This window comes from Garra rufa, unplaced genomic scaffold, assembly GCF_049309525.1.
Source record: "Garra rufa unplaced genomic scaffold, GarRuf1.0 hap1_unplaced_001, whole genome shotgun sequence".
Taxonomy (NCBI): Eukaryota; Metazoa; Chordata; class Actinopteri; order Cypriniformes; family Cyprinidae; genus Garra; species Garra rufa.
Genome location: NW_027394276.1, coordinates 6,570,784 through 6,589,341, shown reverse-complemented (window position 1 = coordinate 6,589,341; position 18,558 = coordinate 6,570,784). Strand labels below are relative to the sequence as shown.

Here is an 18,558-nt window from a genome sequence, read left to right as displayed (position 1 = left end):
AATTACTGGACACGCGTGATGCAATTGAATCAAGGAATCGTGACCGCCCTAATTTCATTTCTACTTTAAAATTTTATGTTTACTACAGTGTGTTACTTGCCATGTGAAACTGATTACATTCTGAGTGGAAACAGTTTTAGTGTAGTTGACAACTGAAAATTGAATATGACTTTGCATAGAGGTGTTTACTACACTAGTATCATGTTGACATAAAGCTGAAATCTTGTTACTATAGTTTCAAAGCAGTGTCTATTTGATCCTGCTGCAATGCTTTTCTCCATTGACTTCCACTGTATCACTGTACACATAAACTGAGGAACAAATCGAAATGATTTTCTATGTTATTCTGCAGCACTGATGTAGAACTTGAACCCGGAACATTCCTTTAACACGTTTCTTCCTGAAGGCCAACATGTAAAACTCTGACCCTTTACAAAAATATCACATGCCACACAAATATACAGTATTCATCTCATTCATTCAGCTACACAATCTGCATTATGAAACATGCATATGTTTCAGCTAAAATATTTCTATGCGTGGAATACTCTGTAAGACAATCGGGTGTTACAATTAGGGTATGACTTTAAATTTAATTAATCGTATGACGCAAGGGTTTGTTTGAAGATGACATGTAGAGTGCTGCCATTTAACCCTCATGTTCTGTTGAGATCGACTTACCAATAATAACTAATTTCCCTTTAAATTATTTTATGCTGGTCCTCTGACTGAATCAAAACAAATATTACTAAAGCTGTAACCCTCTGATTTAACAGAAATCTGGCATGCACATGTCAGACAGTTGATTATTATCCAGTACAGTGATGGTGATTCTGTTTGGGGTCAATCTGATTTTGTAAAAATGATTTACCCTCTAGTTGTGCCCTCTTCAAACAAACTCAACAAAAAACACTTATGCAAACTTTTTTAAAATATTTTTTTTCTTTAAATATTTTATCTAAAGGTTCAATAAACTTTTCAAATTTTTTATTTTTTCCTGACCATTATTCCATTTGCCAGGCTTTGCAGTGTAGCTTTAAATGACACTTTTTAAGCTATTAAAGTGAGTTTGCCCATGATTTACTCACCCTCAAGCCATCCTAGATGAACATGACCTTCTTCTATCAGATAAATACAATTAGAGTTATATAAAAATGTCCTGGCTCTTTCAAGCTTTATAATGGCAGTGAATGGGTGTTGAGATTTTGAGGTTCAATAAAGTGCATCTATCCATCATAAAAAGTGCTCCACACAGCTCTGAAGCAAATTGATGTATTTGTATAAGAGAAATATCCATATTTAAAACTTTATGAATGTAATCTCTAGTTTCCCCTAACTGTTGTACGTGTGTTTATGAAAAAGTGTCATTCCAGTGGATGACGTAGGATGTAGGCGTAGCGTAAGCTCCAGTGAGAATATGCTGATCTAATGAACAGTGTTGGGTAAAAAAAGTAACTCATCTGGCCTGGGCTTACTTATATGTTTTTTGTATAACAAGTTCTGGCAAATGGCAAATGTAACAGCCCTTTAACACCAAAGTGAAATGAATAAGCCTCAGGATATATCTACATAAATCCGGATGCATTTGAAAACAGAGTTTTCGTTTTGAAAACTCTTAGTTTGTCCACATTAGTGTTTTCAGTCATTTTCTAAGTTTCTCATCCACAATGAAATGTCGGAAAACGTTAAATCCTCCTTACCACCCAGACAGACATACTAAGACATACCCAACAGACATAATAAGTTTTCACGCAATTCTTCAGGCAGGATCATTTTATTTACGGAAACATCTCATCATTCACCACGTTGCTTCCCTCATGTTTTATCTGCTTTGTAGAGCATTTTCAAAAAGCTAAAATTTTCTTGAAAAAAACACTGTCTCAGTGTGAACAGAAGGCCAAAATGGAGAGAAAAATTTTGCATTGTCAAACGAAAACATTTCTGTGGACATGGACTCCACATGGTTGAAGGAAATGTAAGTTTGCATCTGTACAGTAGAGGGCGCAGCTCTCAAACCTTTTTGCAAACTATTCAGCTGTCATTTTCTCTCAGCATGGGGACAGGAGAGCTGTCAGTCAATAAATGGGAAAACAGAATAACTGCAATTACTTATTTGAAAAAGTAACTCAGATATTTTCTTATAAATTATAAAATAATGCATTACTTTACTAGTTACTTGAAAAAAGTAATTTGATTATGTAACTCACGTTACTTGTAATGCATTACCCACCAGCAATGCTTGTGAGAATCAGGTTTTGTTTAGAGCAAAGGAAAACCAGTCTCCTCTTGGCTTATATTAAAATCCTTATATAATATATCTTTACAAATCCTTGTTTTGACCGGTGTCTTGTTTTGTTCTCTCCTTCCGCTTCTGTGTTTGGCACCTTGTTTGTCTACATCCTACGTCACTGGAACGCCACTCTCTCGTCAATGTGTATACGACAGTTGGCAGAAGCTAGAGATTATGATTTACAAAGTTTTAGCCTTTATTAATGTGGAGTACTTTTTATGATCAATGGATGCACTTTCTTGGACTTCAAAATCTCAACAGCCATTCACTGGCATTATAAAGCTTAAAAGAGCCAGGACATTGTTTAATATAACTCTGATTGTATTCATCTGAAAGAAGAAAGTTATATACATCTAAGATGGCTTGAGGCTGAGTAAATCAAAAGGTAATTTTCATTTTTGGATGAACGATCCCTTTAAAAATCAACTTTCAGACCCCAAACAAAAAATGAGGGTTAAAGTTGCACCGTAATGTGCAGTAATCCTATGCCACGATGCAACATGTTCCTGTGATGGATTTTCCTATGAACTCACATAAAACGTCACGATATCAATGTGTGTGATGAACACTAATAAAAGTTCCCTAATCAATATGATCAGGCAAAAAAAAAACATCAGTTCCATCAGAAACACATTTGCATACTTTTGCCGACACCGCCTCTTCCTGTTATTAAAATGCTTGGCGAAGAGGCGGAATGCGTGAGGGACTTCCTGCACGGTCAGCTAGGCAACCGAATCCTCATTTCCTGGATCCCTAGTGCTGGCCATTCTGACCAATACCTTCTTCCTGAGTGGACTCTGAGCTGTGTCTCCCACTGCCCCCGAGCGGGCCTCGGAAGGGAAAGAGTGCGTCGACTGGTCACTATCCGAAAGCAGTTCCGACAGGCTGCTCAGCGAACTTACATCCGATTGGTCAAAAGAGAATTGTGGGAGGGGCAAATGACTGGGCAAAAGAGGTTCATCCTGCACATCAGGAAGATCTATGGACTCCCGTGGTAGTGCGGAGTCGAAAGACGGTGTTCGCCGTCTTAGGACTGTGCTGCGCTCTTGACTGACCGCTGGAGGCGGAAACTCCGCGTCGGTGGGAGGGTCGATGGAGATGCACGGTGGGCTCATTTTCTCCTTTTTGGGCGGTCCAGGTGGCTGCTGCTGAAGCAGTAACTCTTCCCCATGCGTTGAGTGACGCCGAGGGACGTGGATTTGAGATAGAAAGCCATTGTTTTCCATGCTGTTGTACTTCCGTAGACATTGGGCACTTGTACCCGGTTGGCGGCCACAAGAGTCCTGGGTGTCAGAACAGAAGGGTGGTTCATAAGGGGACAATTTATGGCTGCGTGTCACACGATGAGAGGCTCTTCTTTGAGTAACGTTTGTGTTGAGTCGGACAATCTCATCTGAGTCTTGTAGTTTGGTTATTTCGAGAGGTTGTATAGATTGCGTCTCGTACTCGGTCTGTCGGCAGGGGATGCTGCGCTGGCTGTACATGTGTCTGTTTGTTTGTACGCTCGCTGTCCGGTTGCGGAGGGGAGGGGGAGGCGAGGCCTGGGGTGAACAGGGGGCGGATCCAATGGTGAGGGGAATGCTGGGTACTTTGAGATGAAGATTATCACTGGAGCAGGGTTTGCTCGGGATATGTAAGATGTCTCTGGAGTCAGCAATTGTGGAATCAATGGAGTCGCTCTTTATTGCTTGCTGCGGGCAAGAACAGATGTACTATAAGTACACACATTTAAAATTATTTATTAGATGACAATTTAAAACAGTTTATTGCTATTTGTAATACAATGCAATAGATTTAATCTATTTATTTAAAGTAAAGTCCCTTGTTTGTCCTGAAACCAGCTGTTCTTCAAAAAAATCCTTCAGGTCCAGCCAATTTTTTGGTTTTTCAGCATTTTTGTGTATTTGAACCTTATCCAACATTGACTGTATGATTTTGAGATCCATCTTTTCACACTGAGGACAACTGAGGGACTTGTATGCAACTATTACAGAAATGCTCACTGATGCTTCAGAAGGAAACACAATGTACTGTATTAAGAGTTTTTTTTCTTTCTGAATCATCAGTGAGCAATTGAACCTTCTGTAATAGCTGTATACGAATCCCTCAGTTGTCCTCAGTGTGAAAAGATGGATCTTAAAACCATAATCATTGTTGGAAAGGGTTCAAATACACAAAAATGCTGAAAAACCAAAGAATTTGTGGGACCTGAAGGATTTTTTCTGAAGAACAGCGGGCAGTTTAACTGTTCAAAACAAACAAGGTACTCATGCACAACTATCATTAAACAAAAAACAAAAACACACACACACACACACACACACACACACACACACACACACACACACACACACACACACACACACACACACACACACACATAGCTGTGAATCATTCAGGTAACAACACAGTATTAAGAATCAAATGTATGTAAACTTATGAACAGGGTCATTTTTATAAATTCAACTATTATTTTCTCTTGTGAACTATATGTAAACATCTTTTATGTGAAATATCTTATTCAGGTCAGTATATAATAAAAATAACATTCATTTTGTATGATCCCTCTTCATTTGGTAAAATAATTAACATTTTGCAGATTCTGCCCTCACCTGTACAAGTAACAGCGTTACATAATTTAATTACAAAACAAATGTAACACATGTTGGGTTTACATGTTTTATGGGGACATTCCATAGGCGTAATGGTTTTCATACTGTACAAACCGTACTTTCTATCGACCTACACCTAAACCTAGCCCTCACAGGAGATTGTGCACACTTTTACTTCATCAAAAAAACTCATTGTGCATGATTTATAAGCCTGTTTCCTCATGGGGACCTGAGAAATGTCCCCACAAGGTCAAAATCTACTGGTATTACTATCCTTGTGGGGACATTTGGTCCCCACAACGTGATGAATACCAGGTACTGTAATCCATCACAGTTACTGAGAAAAAATGTGAAATTAAATAAGTTACTTAATAAAATGAGAAAGATTAAAATGGGGGTTAAATCTGAATATTTTCTTTAAAAAGCACAATGCCTCCTGCCATTTAAGGGACTTTTAGTAAAGCAATTCTGATGCTTTTGATTGGTCCTCTTGTTTGAAAATCCACATTCCTCTATGTCTGAGTGTTGATTAACTGATTAACAGTTGTAAACATTCTTTAGAAATTTAGAAAAGTAATCAAGAAGTAAATGTAATCAGTTACATTACTTTAGTAAAGTAATTGAAATAGTTACACTACTTGTTACATTTTAAATAGGGTAACTTGTAACCTGTAACTTACTACATTTTTAAAGTAAACTTCCCAACACAGTTTGAGACTGATCCAATAAAAGCAAGAACATCTGACCTTTTGTACAAATGATCAATGCCACAATTTGTGCAATTTGGTAATGACAAAGAAATGCATTTTACGTAATTGTCTGGCTGATTTAATCTATTGTCATCCTTAATATAAATGAACAGTCATGAGGACGAGAGTCACTGCAGTACCTGTCTCCGCAGGGCTCTGAAAGCATTGCTAGTTCTTGGTCTTTGATTTAAAGGACGGAGAGCAGGAATGGACGCCAGGTTTGTCTGAGACGCAGTTCCTGGAACCTGCATTACGGCACTATCTTCACAGGGCTGAGTGCCGAGTGAGAGAGAGGAGCCTGAAAAACACAAACAGCTTTAGTCATATTCTCTCTCTGCATGTCTGTCATGACCAGTAAAAACCGGCTTGGTTTTGTCACCTGGTAGTGTGGAGTCCTGTTTGGAGACTCTTTCATGAATGGAGCCATATACAGGCTTAACAGGGTAGAGCATGTAACTGTCATTGGGTAAAGACAGCATCCGTGATATAGACGGCCTACTAACTGTCAGGAAGTTGCCGTAATTGGAGTCTTGGCCCTGTAAAAACAATAAATGTATGTAACAAACAGTAACCCTTTTTCTGTTACTTAAAAGAAGGCTTAAAAACACTGTATATTTATTTAAAAAACCTGCAAAAATCTGATAATAATAATTATCATTATTGAAAAAAAACATTATAATCTTTATTGTAATATAAATATTATAATATGCAATTTTATATAATAATAAAAACAAATACCATTTTAAAATAAATAAAATAAAAATAAATGTATTTTTTCAGTTTTACTTAAAAGATGGCTTTAAGAAATATTCTGCAAAAATATAATAATTAATAAATATAATAATAATAATAATTACTATCATATAAAAATCACATATAGACATTTTACGATAAATAAGACACTGCATATTCTTAAAAAACATGCAAAAATCTAATTAATAATAATAATAATAATAATTATTATTATTATATGAAAATCACATATTATAATATTATCATATAAATATTATGAACATTTTACAATAATTAGGATATATAAAATAGAATAAATAGCATTCTTCAAAAAACTGCAGAAATATAATAATTAATAATAATAATAATAATTATAATTATATAAAAACCACATATTATATATATTATATGAAATAAAAGATAATCCCAAAAAATAATATATATATATTCTAAACATTTTACAATTTATAAATAAATAAATACATTTGTTTCTGTTACTTAAAAGTAATATAATATGCATATTCTTAAAAAAACTGCAAAAATATAATAATAAAGAAGAATTTTTTTTTTTCACACAATTACTTTGTTTTATTAAGTTTTCCATTTAGATATATATTTAGATATAAAAAAGACTACTTTATTGCAGCTGATTTGTAGACTGCACCCACAAAAATTGCTGTTATTTTTTTTTATTTTTTGGTGGTTGTTTTTGACCATGAAGATCACAAGTGAGATAATTAGCCTTTACTAAGCACCTGCACCGAAGATTTTTTTAAAAATACAGTAAAATAAACTTTAATTTTTCTCATTTTAAATCTAATAATATCTATCAAATATATATCAGGGTGTTCTTTGGTATAATACACATAGCCTCATGTATAGAAGAATTATAGGGACATAGGGAACTGACCTGTTCATGTGAGAGAGTCTCCATTTTAACAGCTGTACCCTCAAGCCCGATGGCTCCGCCCACAGAGGCGGTGCTTTGTCTACGACCGGCTTTAAGCTCTTCCTTTAACTCCGCCTCCATCTCGGCATCCTCGCGGGCATCTTTGTTACTTTCCTCTAAATGCTTCATGAGCACAGCGACCACAACATTCACCAGCACAAACTGTGCCATCAGCACGAATGTCACAAAGTACAGAGGCGACAAAAGCGGCAGGTAACTCAGACATTTGTCATTTTTACATTCCCGCAGGGTATCCTAGGACACACACAGAAATACACAAATTGTGAGTTCTGTCCAACTCAAGAATTGACAAGTCCTAATAATGTACTGTATGTTGGAAACAAATTATCTTTTTGACAGTTGATAGTCTCACTCTTAAAGCAACAGTTCTCCCCAAAATGAAAATTCTGTCATTAATCACTCTCACCCTCATGTCGTTTCAAACCCATAAGACCTTTGTTCAACTTTGGAACACAAATGAAGATATTTTTGATGAAATACAAGAGCTTTCTGACCCTGTATAGACAGCAATACAACTGACATGTTTAAGACCAAGAAAAGTAGTAAGGACATTGTTCAAATAGTCCATGTGACATCAGTGGTTCAACCGTAATGTTATAAAGCTATGAGAATACTTATTGTGCACAAAGGAAACAAAAATAACAACTTTATTTTAACAATTTCTTTTCTTCTGTGTATATACAGTGTATATAAACAGACGATGAACAATAAGAGATAGACATTCTACGTCAGAAAGCCAGTGTAGCTTTATAAAATTAGGGTTGAACCACTGTCACATGGACTAATTTAATGAAGTCTTTAGCATCTTTCTGGGCCTTAAATGTGGTACTTGCATTGCTGTCTATGCAGGGTCACAGAGCTCTCGGATTTTATCAAAAATATCTTAATTTGTGTTTCAAAGATGAACAAAGGTCATACAGGTTTGGAATAACATGAGGGTGAATAATTAATGGCAGAATTTTTGGGTGAACTATCCCTTTAAACATCTGAGGTTTGGGTTTCAGCATTCCGTAATCAGATATTTATGGCATGCAGAATACCTTCATGATTCCATTCCAGTTGTCTCCGGTGGAAACGCGGAACAAAGTGAGGAACGCCATGCCGAAATTCTGAAATGTAGCATGTCTGCTCAATCCCTCACACGGGTTGTCCTCTGTGCATTCTGATTTCAAAATAATTCATTTTAATAATTCATGCTGAATATACTTTCATTTTTTCTATGTAACAATATGCACTATTGTTCAAAGTACAAATGTGCTACTTAAGACTTAAGTTTTGTGGTCCAGGGTCACAAATATTTTTTTTTATTTAGCTAAAATGCATTAAATTGTTACAAAAGTTATATTTCTAATTCTATTCAATTTTGTTCTTTTGAATGTTTTGGTCTCCATAAAATGATTAAACAGAACTGATTTCAACATTGATAATAATAAGAAATGTTTCTTGAGAACAAATCAACATATTAGAATGATTTCTGAAGGATCACGTGACACTGAAGACTGGAGTAATTATGCTAAAAATTCAGCTTTTCATCACAGGAATAAATGACAATTTAATAGTTTAAATAGTAATAACTGCACTTTTGATTAAATAAATTCAGCCTTCAAATTTTTTTTTTTTTTTTTTTTTTTACAAATCTTACTGACCTCAAACTTTTGAACAGTAGTGTTAGTATTGTGATAACAGGAAATGAAAGGTAAACTGACCAAGTCTGCCAAAGAGTTCAACTCCCAGTGCTGCGTAGATGAAGAACAGCAGCATAAACAGCAGACCCAGATTACCAACCTAGAGAATCAGAAAACAGCCACATAAACATACATCATAATCTGTGAGTAATTCCACAATAACAATGGACATAGCATGAGACATGAATTTACTGGCCTGTGGTAAAGCTTGAACTACTGTATCCAAAAGAGATCTCATTCCTGTGGCCATCTTCAACAGCTTTAATACTGAAAGGGAATTTTATATCACATTTCATTGAAATCTTGACATGACATGACAAACTGTACTAAATCTGACTTTTTTACTGAAAAAATCATCATGACCCCGAATTTTTGAACGGTAGTATGAGTAAAACTTTTTTAAAATTCTCATTTTTATCAAGTAGTGCTAAAAATGCTGGAAACTTGTCTTTTCTCTGGCACATCGGATGTTATATTTGTCACTTGTCACGACTGGTGTGTATGTGTGTGTCTTCATGTATTTGGTACCTCTGGCAATGCGCAGCACCCTCATTATGCGTATGATGGTTGGGTTGATGGGTAGTGAGGCATTCAGGTCAATTTCCTCAAGTGTGATGCCCATGATGGAGAGAAGGACAATTGCCAAGTCTAACTGATTCCACCTGACACGAACAAAACAAAACAAAACAGAAAAGATAGACGCACAGAATGAGATACAAACAAGTTTAATATTGTTTAAAAGTGCTAAACTTGACCATTAGAGACTGCCAGAGGAAAGGCCGTTCTTTAAATCTTTTCTTAAACTATATTTAATCTTAAAGAGCTATGGAACATGAATGAAAGACAATCCTGTATCTTTAATTTATAAAGAAGAAAGTTATTAATTTATAGACTTTCTGGGCTATTTTTCTCTGTCTCAACGTCACAGGATGTGCCATAATTATTCATGAGCCTGCATGGCCTTATCTTAGGAGAAGGCCTCGTCTCATTATTATTCATGACACCATGTGACCTTCCTTATGATAGGCACTTCAAACAGTGAGTTGATACCATTTTAGAACATGGGTCGTAAGTATTCGCGTTTGCATGACATGCGACGCTGACAGTGTGACAGGGTTTCAATCAATCACTGACACATTTGAAATATTTGTGTAACCATCATTTTTTATAGCAAGGTTTGGAGAAACATCGGGGCTCAAGATGCAGTTTGACACTCATACCCCCGGTTTCACAGACAAGGCTTGAGCCTAGTCCTAGACTAAAATGTAAGTCTGAGCTGTTTCAACTAAAACAAAATTGCACTGATTGATCTTGAAATATATCAGTGCCTTTGTTTTGTCTCAAGATGCACACCAGTCATGTTTTTTTCTAAGCATGTTTATAAAAATTACTTAGCCTAATCCTGGTTTAGTCTAAGCCCTGTCTGTGAAACCGGGCCATAGTGTCTCTGTCCTCACTGACTCACTTTAACACAGAAGTTGTTAATAATGCAAAATTCACATATTTTTGATGCAGAGCACAAATTAAAATGGTCTCTGTATTTATTTGTGTAATAAATCACAGATAAAGACACATTTATTCAAAATATATACTACCAGTCAAAAGTTTTTGAACAGTAAGATTTTTTGTTTTTTTAAAGAAGTCTCTACTGCTCACCAAGCCTGCATTTATTTGATATAAAGTACAACAAAAACAGAACAAATGTGAAATATTTTTACTATTTAAAATAACTTTTTTCTATTTAAATATATTTAAAATGTAATTTATTCCTGTGATCAAAGCTACATTTTCAGCATCATTACTCCAGTCTTCAGTGTGACACGATCCTTCAGTAATCATTCTAATATGCTGATTTTCAGATTTTCTTTTTAATTATTATTATCAATAATTAAAACAGTTAAGTACATTTATTTTCAGGATTCTTTGATGAATAGAAAGATCCAAAGATCAGCATTTATCTGAAATAAAAAGTCAGTATAATTTTTATATACATTTTTTGGAAAATAAATTATAGAAATAAATACTTTTATTTAGCAAGGATGCTTTAAGTTGATCAAAATTTATGATACAGACATTTATAATGCTCTGTGAATCAAACTATTTCTATTCAAGAAACCTGAAAAATCTACTCAGCTGTTTTCAACATAATAATAATAATAAATGTTTTTTGAGTGGCAAATCAAAATATTAGAATGATTTCGGAAGGACCATGTGACTGAAGTTATGATGCTAAAATTTAGCTTTGAAATCACAGGAATAAATTACATTTTAAAATATATTCAAATAGAAAACAGCTATTTTAAATAGTAACAATTTTACTTTTTTTTGCTGTACTTTGGATCAAATAAATGCAGACTTGGTTGAGCAGAAGAGACTTCTTTTAAAAAAAAAAAAACATTAAAAACTTTTTGCATCACTGCTTCCACTAAAATAATTAGACTATTTTTAGCTCTGTTGTATTAGCAAATCCCTAAACCTTTAAACAGTAGTTTATAATAATGCATTTAGTTGTGAACTGCCTTTAAAGTGAAACAAAACTGATTGCATTTTTTCCCTCACTTCTTGAAATCCATGACTGCTGTGATGAAAGCAAACCAATATAAGAATACTATCAACTAGTCAACCTATTGTCTAGAAAGTATACTGTATTTCTGCATTGTGTCCACATGATGGAGCTTTACCTCTCTTTGAAAAACCTCCTAAAGCCAAAGGCAACCAATTTCAGTGCAGCCTCGATCACAAAGACCAGAGTGAAGATGTAATTACAGTACTTCAGACCTTCATCCAGATACTGAGAAACAGAGAAAAATAACAGCAGTCAGACACCTGGAATATTAAACTTTAACATCTAAAATTGACCATTTATTTACATGATCCCGGTCTTATTATGAATGACGCATCAGTGTTGGTTATTCATATAGTTAAAAAATACTTTGCCTCTGAAGTACTGTAACTTGTCTTTCCAGTTGACATCATCAGTTATGTAACTCCCACTTTTCATGATCCAATAGTTTCCAATGCATAACTAAATACTGTTTTATTTTTACTGATGCAAACCAGTGCTAACTAAAACAAAAATACTAAAAACAAAAAGTAATGGTTTTTTAGTTATGTTAGTTTAGTTTAAATGTGTAATTTTCATTTGCTTTAAGGTGAGACACTACAGGTGAATAGGGAAAAAAAACTAATAGTTATCACCTTACTTACCCAGTTAATTGGTTATATTGATAATTGCAAACATTTTTTGTATTACAAGTTTTCTAAAATGTTAGGTTTAAATATGTAAATGAGGCATTGTTTAATGAAATATGTGCTAATTTGCATACATTTCTAGTACAAAAATCTAAACAATGGATGAAGTCAGTTTCAAAATTCTTGTTTCATTTTTTATGACATATAAATGTTTTTACAGAGGGGATTTTGGGTATCTCATATGTGACCCTGGACCACAAAACCAGTCATAAGGTTAAGTCATGAGATATCAATAAATAAGCTTTCTATTGATGTATGGTTTGTTAGGATAGGACAATATTTGGCTGAGATACATCTATTTGAAAATCTGGAATCTAAGGGTGCAAAAAAATCAAAATACTGAAAAAATCACCTTTAAAGTTGTCCAAATTAAGTTCTCTACAAAAAATCTTAATGGAACATGATCTTTACTTAATTTCCTAATGATTTTTGACATAAAAGAAAAATCAATAATTTTGACCCATACTATGTATTTTTGGCTATTGCTACAAATATACCCCAGCGACTTAAGACTGGTTTTGTGGTCCAGGGTCACATATTGTCACTCCATAATTCAGAAAAAACTAAAAAGCCTGTAAAAATATGGATTGTTACTGAAATCTATTGACACAAACAGATAAAGTGCTATAAAAGAAACACTTAACAGTGTCTTTTGGGTGTTTTGAAAAAACACTTTATGAAACACCAAAAAGCCCAAAATCTCAAACTTGACAGGTGCATGAAAAAACAGTGTTTAAGTAATAAAAATGCATAAAACTGAAAAAAGAATAAATAAAAATAAAATTGACAGATAAAAAAACAACAACAAAATGACTCAAACTTAAAATAAAATAAAGCTAAAATTAAAATATATATTAAAAAATATATATAAATAATATAATAGCACACTGGTGGGCCATTTTGTGTTGACTTAAAACATGTAGTGCTAAAATACTAATATCATTTTTTCAGGTTTTTGTTAAACTATTCACAGTGTCATTGCCCTGCAGAAGTAGTGTGTATTTTTGTGTGTGTTTGTGTAATACTCCAAACCTTGGGTTGTCTGTAGTGCTCCATTGACATCGTGAGCACATTAATGGCGATGATGATGGTGATGAAGAGGTCCAGATAATGGCTAGTGCAGACTGTGTGAATATAGAGGCGTGTTGGAGAGTAGTCCGCATAGTACGGTCTCTGCAGGGCCTCTAAAAGACAAAAAAACACAGAGAACAATAGAACACCTTCATTAGGGTGTATTCAGGTCATTCAGGTACACACACACACACACTCATCTTGCATCACAGGATGCTGTGAACATCCTCAGCCAGCATTTTAAATGAAAGTTTTGTAATTCAGCTTTGAATTGAACACGTTAATATTCACAAGTTTTTTGGAGGTTTCGTTGAAAATAACCCAAGGGCAGGATGTGTGTTGTTAGTGTACTGTATAGGCTACTTTGTTGTCCCTGTCAAACACAAACACACTGACCCAGTTTTTGTCTGGCCAGTAAATTGCTAACGTAGCAGTGTGTGTGTGTGTGTGTGTGTGTAGTCACAGTTAGTAAACAGTCGAGTCATCTGAGGAACGTTATAAATGTCCAGCCAAGCGTCCCCCCACATCCATCATGGCTCAAGACTGCTCAAGGTGTCTTTGAGGGAAGCTTTGTGAGCATTCGAGAGAGAGAGAAAGTGATGTCTAGAGACAGCTAACTAATTCAGTTTCCAGTTCAGGTACTCTTACAAACAGTACTGTAGCTGTAGCAGGGTAAATTGATGGTATTTGATATATACTACGGCACTGTAAATACAGCTTACTTGTGTAAAAAAATAGTCGCGTTGATGCTAGGGGGATGTGAGTGTCTTTTAGCATTGTGCCATAGTTGATTGTAACTAAGTAAGTTACTGAAACAGTCCCTGAAGATCCCAAAACTAGGGCTGGGTTTTGACACAAGCGTGAGATTAGATTCAAATCAATTTTTGATTTAATTTGATTCGGCTCGATATTGATTATTTTGGATATATCAGGTATAGTACATGCCAAATTTTCTGAAGGAAAACAAAATCTAAACTAATGCTGTAAAATATACATGAGAGTCAGTTGGTACTATATTACTATACAATAAAAGGTTAAAATGAACTGATTTGTATACTTAAATTACACTAAAGTTTTTATAATAATAATAATAATGTTACAACATTATTAGACATTATTAGAACAGCAAAAATAATAATGAATATGTAATATGGCGTTATCAAATGTTAGTTATTTTATCAAAATAAAAGGGATCATGCAAAATGCATGTTGTTTTTTTATTTAGTACTGACCTGAATAAGATATTTTTACATAAACGACATTTACATATAGTCCACAAGAGAAAATTATAGTTCAAAAGTTTACAGACATGTGATTCTTAATACTGTGTTGTTACCTGAATGATCCACAGCTGTGTTTTTTTGTTTAGTGATAGTTGTTCATGAGTTCCTTGTTTGTCCTGAACAGTTTAACTGGTCACTGTTCTTCAGAAAAATTCTTCAGGTCCCACAAATTCTTTGGTTTTTCAGCACTTTTGTGTATTTGAACCCTTTCCAACAATGACTGTATGATTTTGAGATCCATCTTTTCACACTGAGGACAACTAAGGGAATCATATGCAACTATTACAGAAGGTTCAAATGATCAATGTTGCTCCAGAAGGAAACATGATGCATTAAGAGCTAGGTGTGTAAACTTTTGAACAGAATGAAGATGTGTAAAATGTTCTTATTTTGCCTATATATATATATATATATATATATATATATATATATATATATTTAGTACTGCCCTTCAGAAGCTACAGAAGATACTTACACGTCCCCCAGAAGACAAAATAAGTTAAATTTACCCTGATCTGACCTGAAGGATTTTTCTGAAGAACAGCGGGCAGTTTAACTGTTCAGGACAAACAAGGGACTCATAAACAACTATCACTAAACAAAACAAAACAAACAAACAACAAACAAACAAACAAACAAACACATTGTTTGTGGATCATTAAGGGAACAACACAGTATTAAGAATCAAGTTTATGTAAATTTTTGAATGGGGTGATTTTTATAAATTTAATTATTATTTTCTCTTGTGGACTATATGTAAACATCCTTTATGTGATAAAACATCTTATTGAAGTCAGTACTAAATAAAAAATAAGATGTATTCAAAGATGACATTTATTGTTTGAATACTGTAATAAAATGGACGGAATTTGAAATCTGAGACTTTGTTTCATATCAAAAGTAACAAAGCACAAAGCTTATTGTGATTTATTAGATGCAAGATTCATTACCTGAAAACAAGCTAGACTAATAGATTCTTGGGATTTAAGAACTGATATAGTTGCATAAAAATTTGAATAGATTAAAATTAAGAAATCAATATTTTTACCCAGCCCCACTCTAAACATGGATTGAGTCTCTAAACTATACGAAATACATAATTCTAGCTATTGTTCATGTGTTTATATTTGTGTCACCTGAAACTAGTACTTCTAAAGGAAGGTTGTTGTTATTCATAACCAAAGCACAGGATTAAAGTGGGATTTGAGGCAAGAGTAAATGGTTTTACTCAAACTTCTAATTACGTGCCTTCTGTCTAATTCAATTCTGGTTATGTGGTTTTGAAGTCAAGCAAAGTCAAAGGGCTTTTGAAGAGCACTGCTGTGGAAATCACTCCTAATTGTCTATTTCCCAAGCTAAATACACATGACAGCAATTAAACTGTACTGTGCTAACCATGTGTGATGCAATACAGTTACAATCAATAAAACCAATCTGTTCCATGCTAGTTTTATCCTAACCAGCAGTGACAAGCCATAAAATATTGTTCTGCCCCCTGCTCCTGTGAATATTAAAGTCACCAAAAATGGCCCAAAATCCCAGTGAAAACTGAAATATTACTTTTTATTGTGACTCATGTGCACATGTTCAGCGAACACACACTTACTCCTGCGTCTCTTCTCCATGCGCTTCTGCCTTTTCTCCTCTCTCCGTCTGGCCTCCTCTTCTTCCTGGTCTTGTCTACACTTGTGGAAGTTTTCAACCACCACACCCACAAACATGTTCAGCACGAAGAAGCTGACGATCAGCAGGAAGGAAATGAAGTACAGAAGCATCCAGGGGTTATGATTCCTTATGGGCTACAAAGAGAGAAGAAATAAAAGCAGAAATATAAAACTTACAAAAATTATTAATTCGGGGCTGTCACAACACCTTGTAAACTAAAAAATGCTGGTCATAAGGCTTTTTGCTAAAATAAGGATTTTACTTGTCTGTACATTAATTTATGTTTGTCTCCAAAAGCATATTTCTTTAAATGGACTTATTTATAATTAGTTTGGTCATGCCATGTGCCAAAGTAAATGATTAATATTCAGATATAATATGGCACCTGGCTTAGTTAAACACTAATTAAACTTTTAGGAATAAAACTACCAAAACACTGTGAGGAAAATTTTCAATTCAATATACACTACCACTTAAATATTTGAGTTTGGGAAGATTTTTGAAATCTCTTATGAAAAACAGCAATATTGTGAAATAGTACTACAATTTTAAATACACTACCAGTCAAAAGTTTTTTAATGTTTTTAAAGAAGTCTCTTCTGCTCACCAAGCCTGCATTTAATTGACCAAAAGTACAGTAAAAACAGTAACATTTTGAAATATTTTTACTATTTAAAATAACTGTTTTCTATTTGAATATATTTTAAAATGTAATTTATTCCTGTGATTTCAAAGCTGAATTTATAGCATCATTACTCCAGTCACATGATCCTTCAGAAATCATTCTAATATTCTGATTTGCGGATCAAAAAAACATTTATTATTATTATTATGTTGAAAACAGCAGAGTAGATTTCTTTGATGAGTAGAAAGTTCAGAAGAATCTCAAATAAAAGTCTTTTGTAACATTATAAATCTTTATAATCACTTTTGATCAATTTAAAGCGTCACTGTTAAATAAAAGCATTAATTTCTATATTTTCTCCCCCCCCCCCAAAAAAATAAAAAAATGATACTGACTCCAAGCTTTTGAATGGTATATGGTGTATAATGTTACATTTATTACAAACCTGGCTGATCTTTGAACCGTTCTATTCATCAACAAATCCTATATATATAAAAAAAATACTCTTTAAAATATTGATAATAATAAAACTTTTTCTTGAACAGCAAATCAGCATATTAGAATGATTTATTAAATGATATTTAAGAATCATGTGACACTGAAGACATACTAAAGTGTAATGATGCTGAAAAATTAGCTTTGGTCACAATAATAAATTACATCTTAAAATATATTCAAATAGATATCAGTTCTATTAAATAGTAAAAATATTTCAAAATTGTACTTTGGACTGAATTTTCTGCATCATTACTCTAGTCTTCAGTGTCACATGATCCTTCAGAAATTATTCTAATATTTTGATTTGGTTCTCAAGAAATTATTTCCTATTGTTTCTTATTATTATCAACATCTGTTATAACATTTGGGCTACTTTTTGTGGAAAATGCTCTATGCAAAGCATAAATGTTAAATGAAAATATTAATTTATTTAAAAACAAATCTTACTCACCCCAAACTATATAATTTCTCTGAAATCAAGCATGATCTTACTTACATTTATTTTATTTTATTATTAAATGTATCTACTTTAAACAAGACAAAAATACAGATTAATATATGCATTTTAATGAAAAGTAAGCATCCTTAATGTGATGCATACAGTACATAATCAGAACTTTACATTAAAAGAAGGTGGAGAGAAAGGAGCCTATCAGTAAGAAAGCAAAGACAGGAAATGTGAAAGGAAGAAAGTGCAGAATGGAATGGAAACTCTGTCCTCGTCTTATTGTATACACAACACAATTGGTATTTGTCACAACACAAAAGATGGGCCGGTGTAAAGGACACTATATAAACCAGTTGTGTTGAGTCTGTTACTGTCCGTGGACTCAGTGTATATGCATGAGAGAGAGAGAGTGTATAAGACCTCTCAGTGGAATTAAATGATGAATGTTCTGTCTCTCCTCCTCAACCTGCTCGTTTTGGTGTCCTCCGCTGTATTTTTATCTCTCTCTCCCTTTTTTCTTTAGTTCAGAGCTGAATTAATCAAACACTCGCTTTACCTAAAAACCAGCCGCTGTCTTTTGTGATTGTGTCACTTGAGCTTCAGGGAAGAAAAAAAGCAGTAAACACTCCTGGCACCTGTGTTTTCCTTTGTTATAATGGACAGATTCAGAGTAAGGCG

At 33.9% G+C, this 18,558-nt stretch overlaps 1 protein-coding gene across 1 annotated transcript; it reads right to left on the bottom strand.

Moving 5' to 3' along the window:
• Positions 1-2,919: 2,919 nt before the first annotated feature.
• On the bottom strand, positions 2,920-16,583 carry LOC141302351 (voltage-dependent T-type calcium channel subunit alpha-1H-like). Its single transcript, XM_073832401.1, has 12 exons — positions 16,572-16,583; positions 16,251-16,443; positions 13,323-13,474; positions 11,720-11,829; positions 9,567-9,700; positions 9,235-9,305; positions 9,060-9,138; positions 8,394-8,515; positions 7,294-7,587; positions 6,031-6,187; positions 5,792-5,949; positions 2,920-3,981 (listed from the first exon to the last, which is right to left on the bottom strand). Exons 1-12 carry the CDS (start codon positions 16,581-16,583, stop codon positions 3,013-3,015), a joined length of 2,451 nt encoding a protein of 816 aa, XP_073688502.1. The 3' UTR covers positions 2,920-3,012.
• Between the last annotated feature and the right edge of the window lie 1,975 nt (positions 16,584-18,558).

Bases quoted from the DNA above. Each gene is read 5' to 3' on its own strand.
- LOC141302351 (XM_073832401.1), bottom strand. The intron at 9,139-9,234 runs GCCAGTAAATTC...CTGATTCTCTAG, and splicing joins TAGTTCAAGCTTTACCACAG to GTTGGTAATCTGGGTCTGCT. The intron at 5,950-6,030 runs GTGACAAAACCA...TGTGTTTTTCAG, and splicing joins ACAGGACTCCACACTACCAG to GCTCCTCTCTCTCACTCGGC.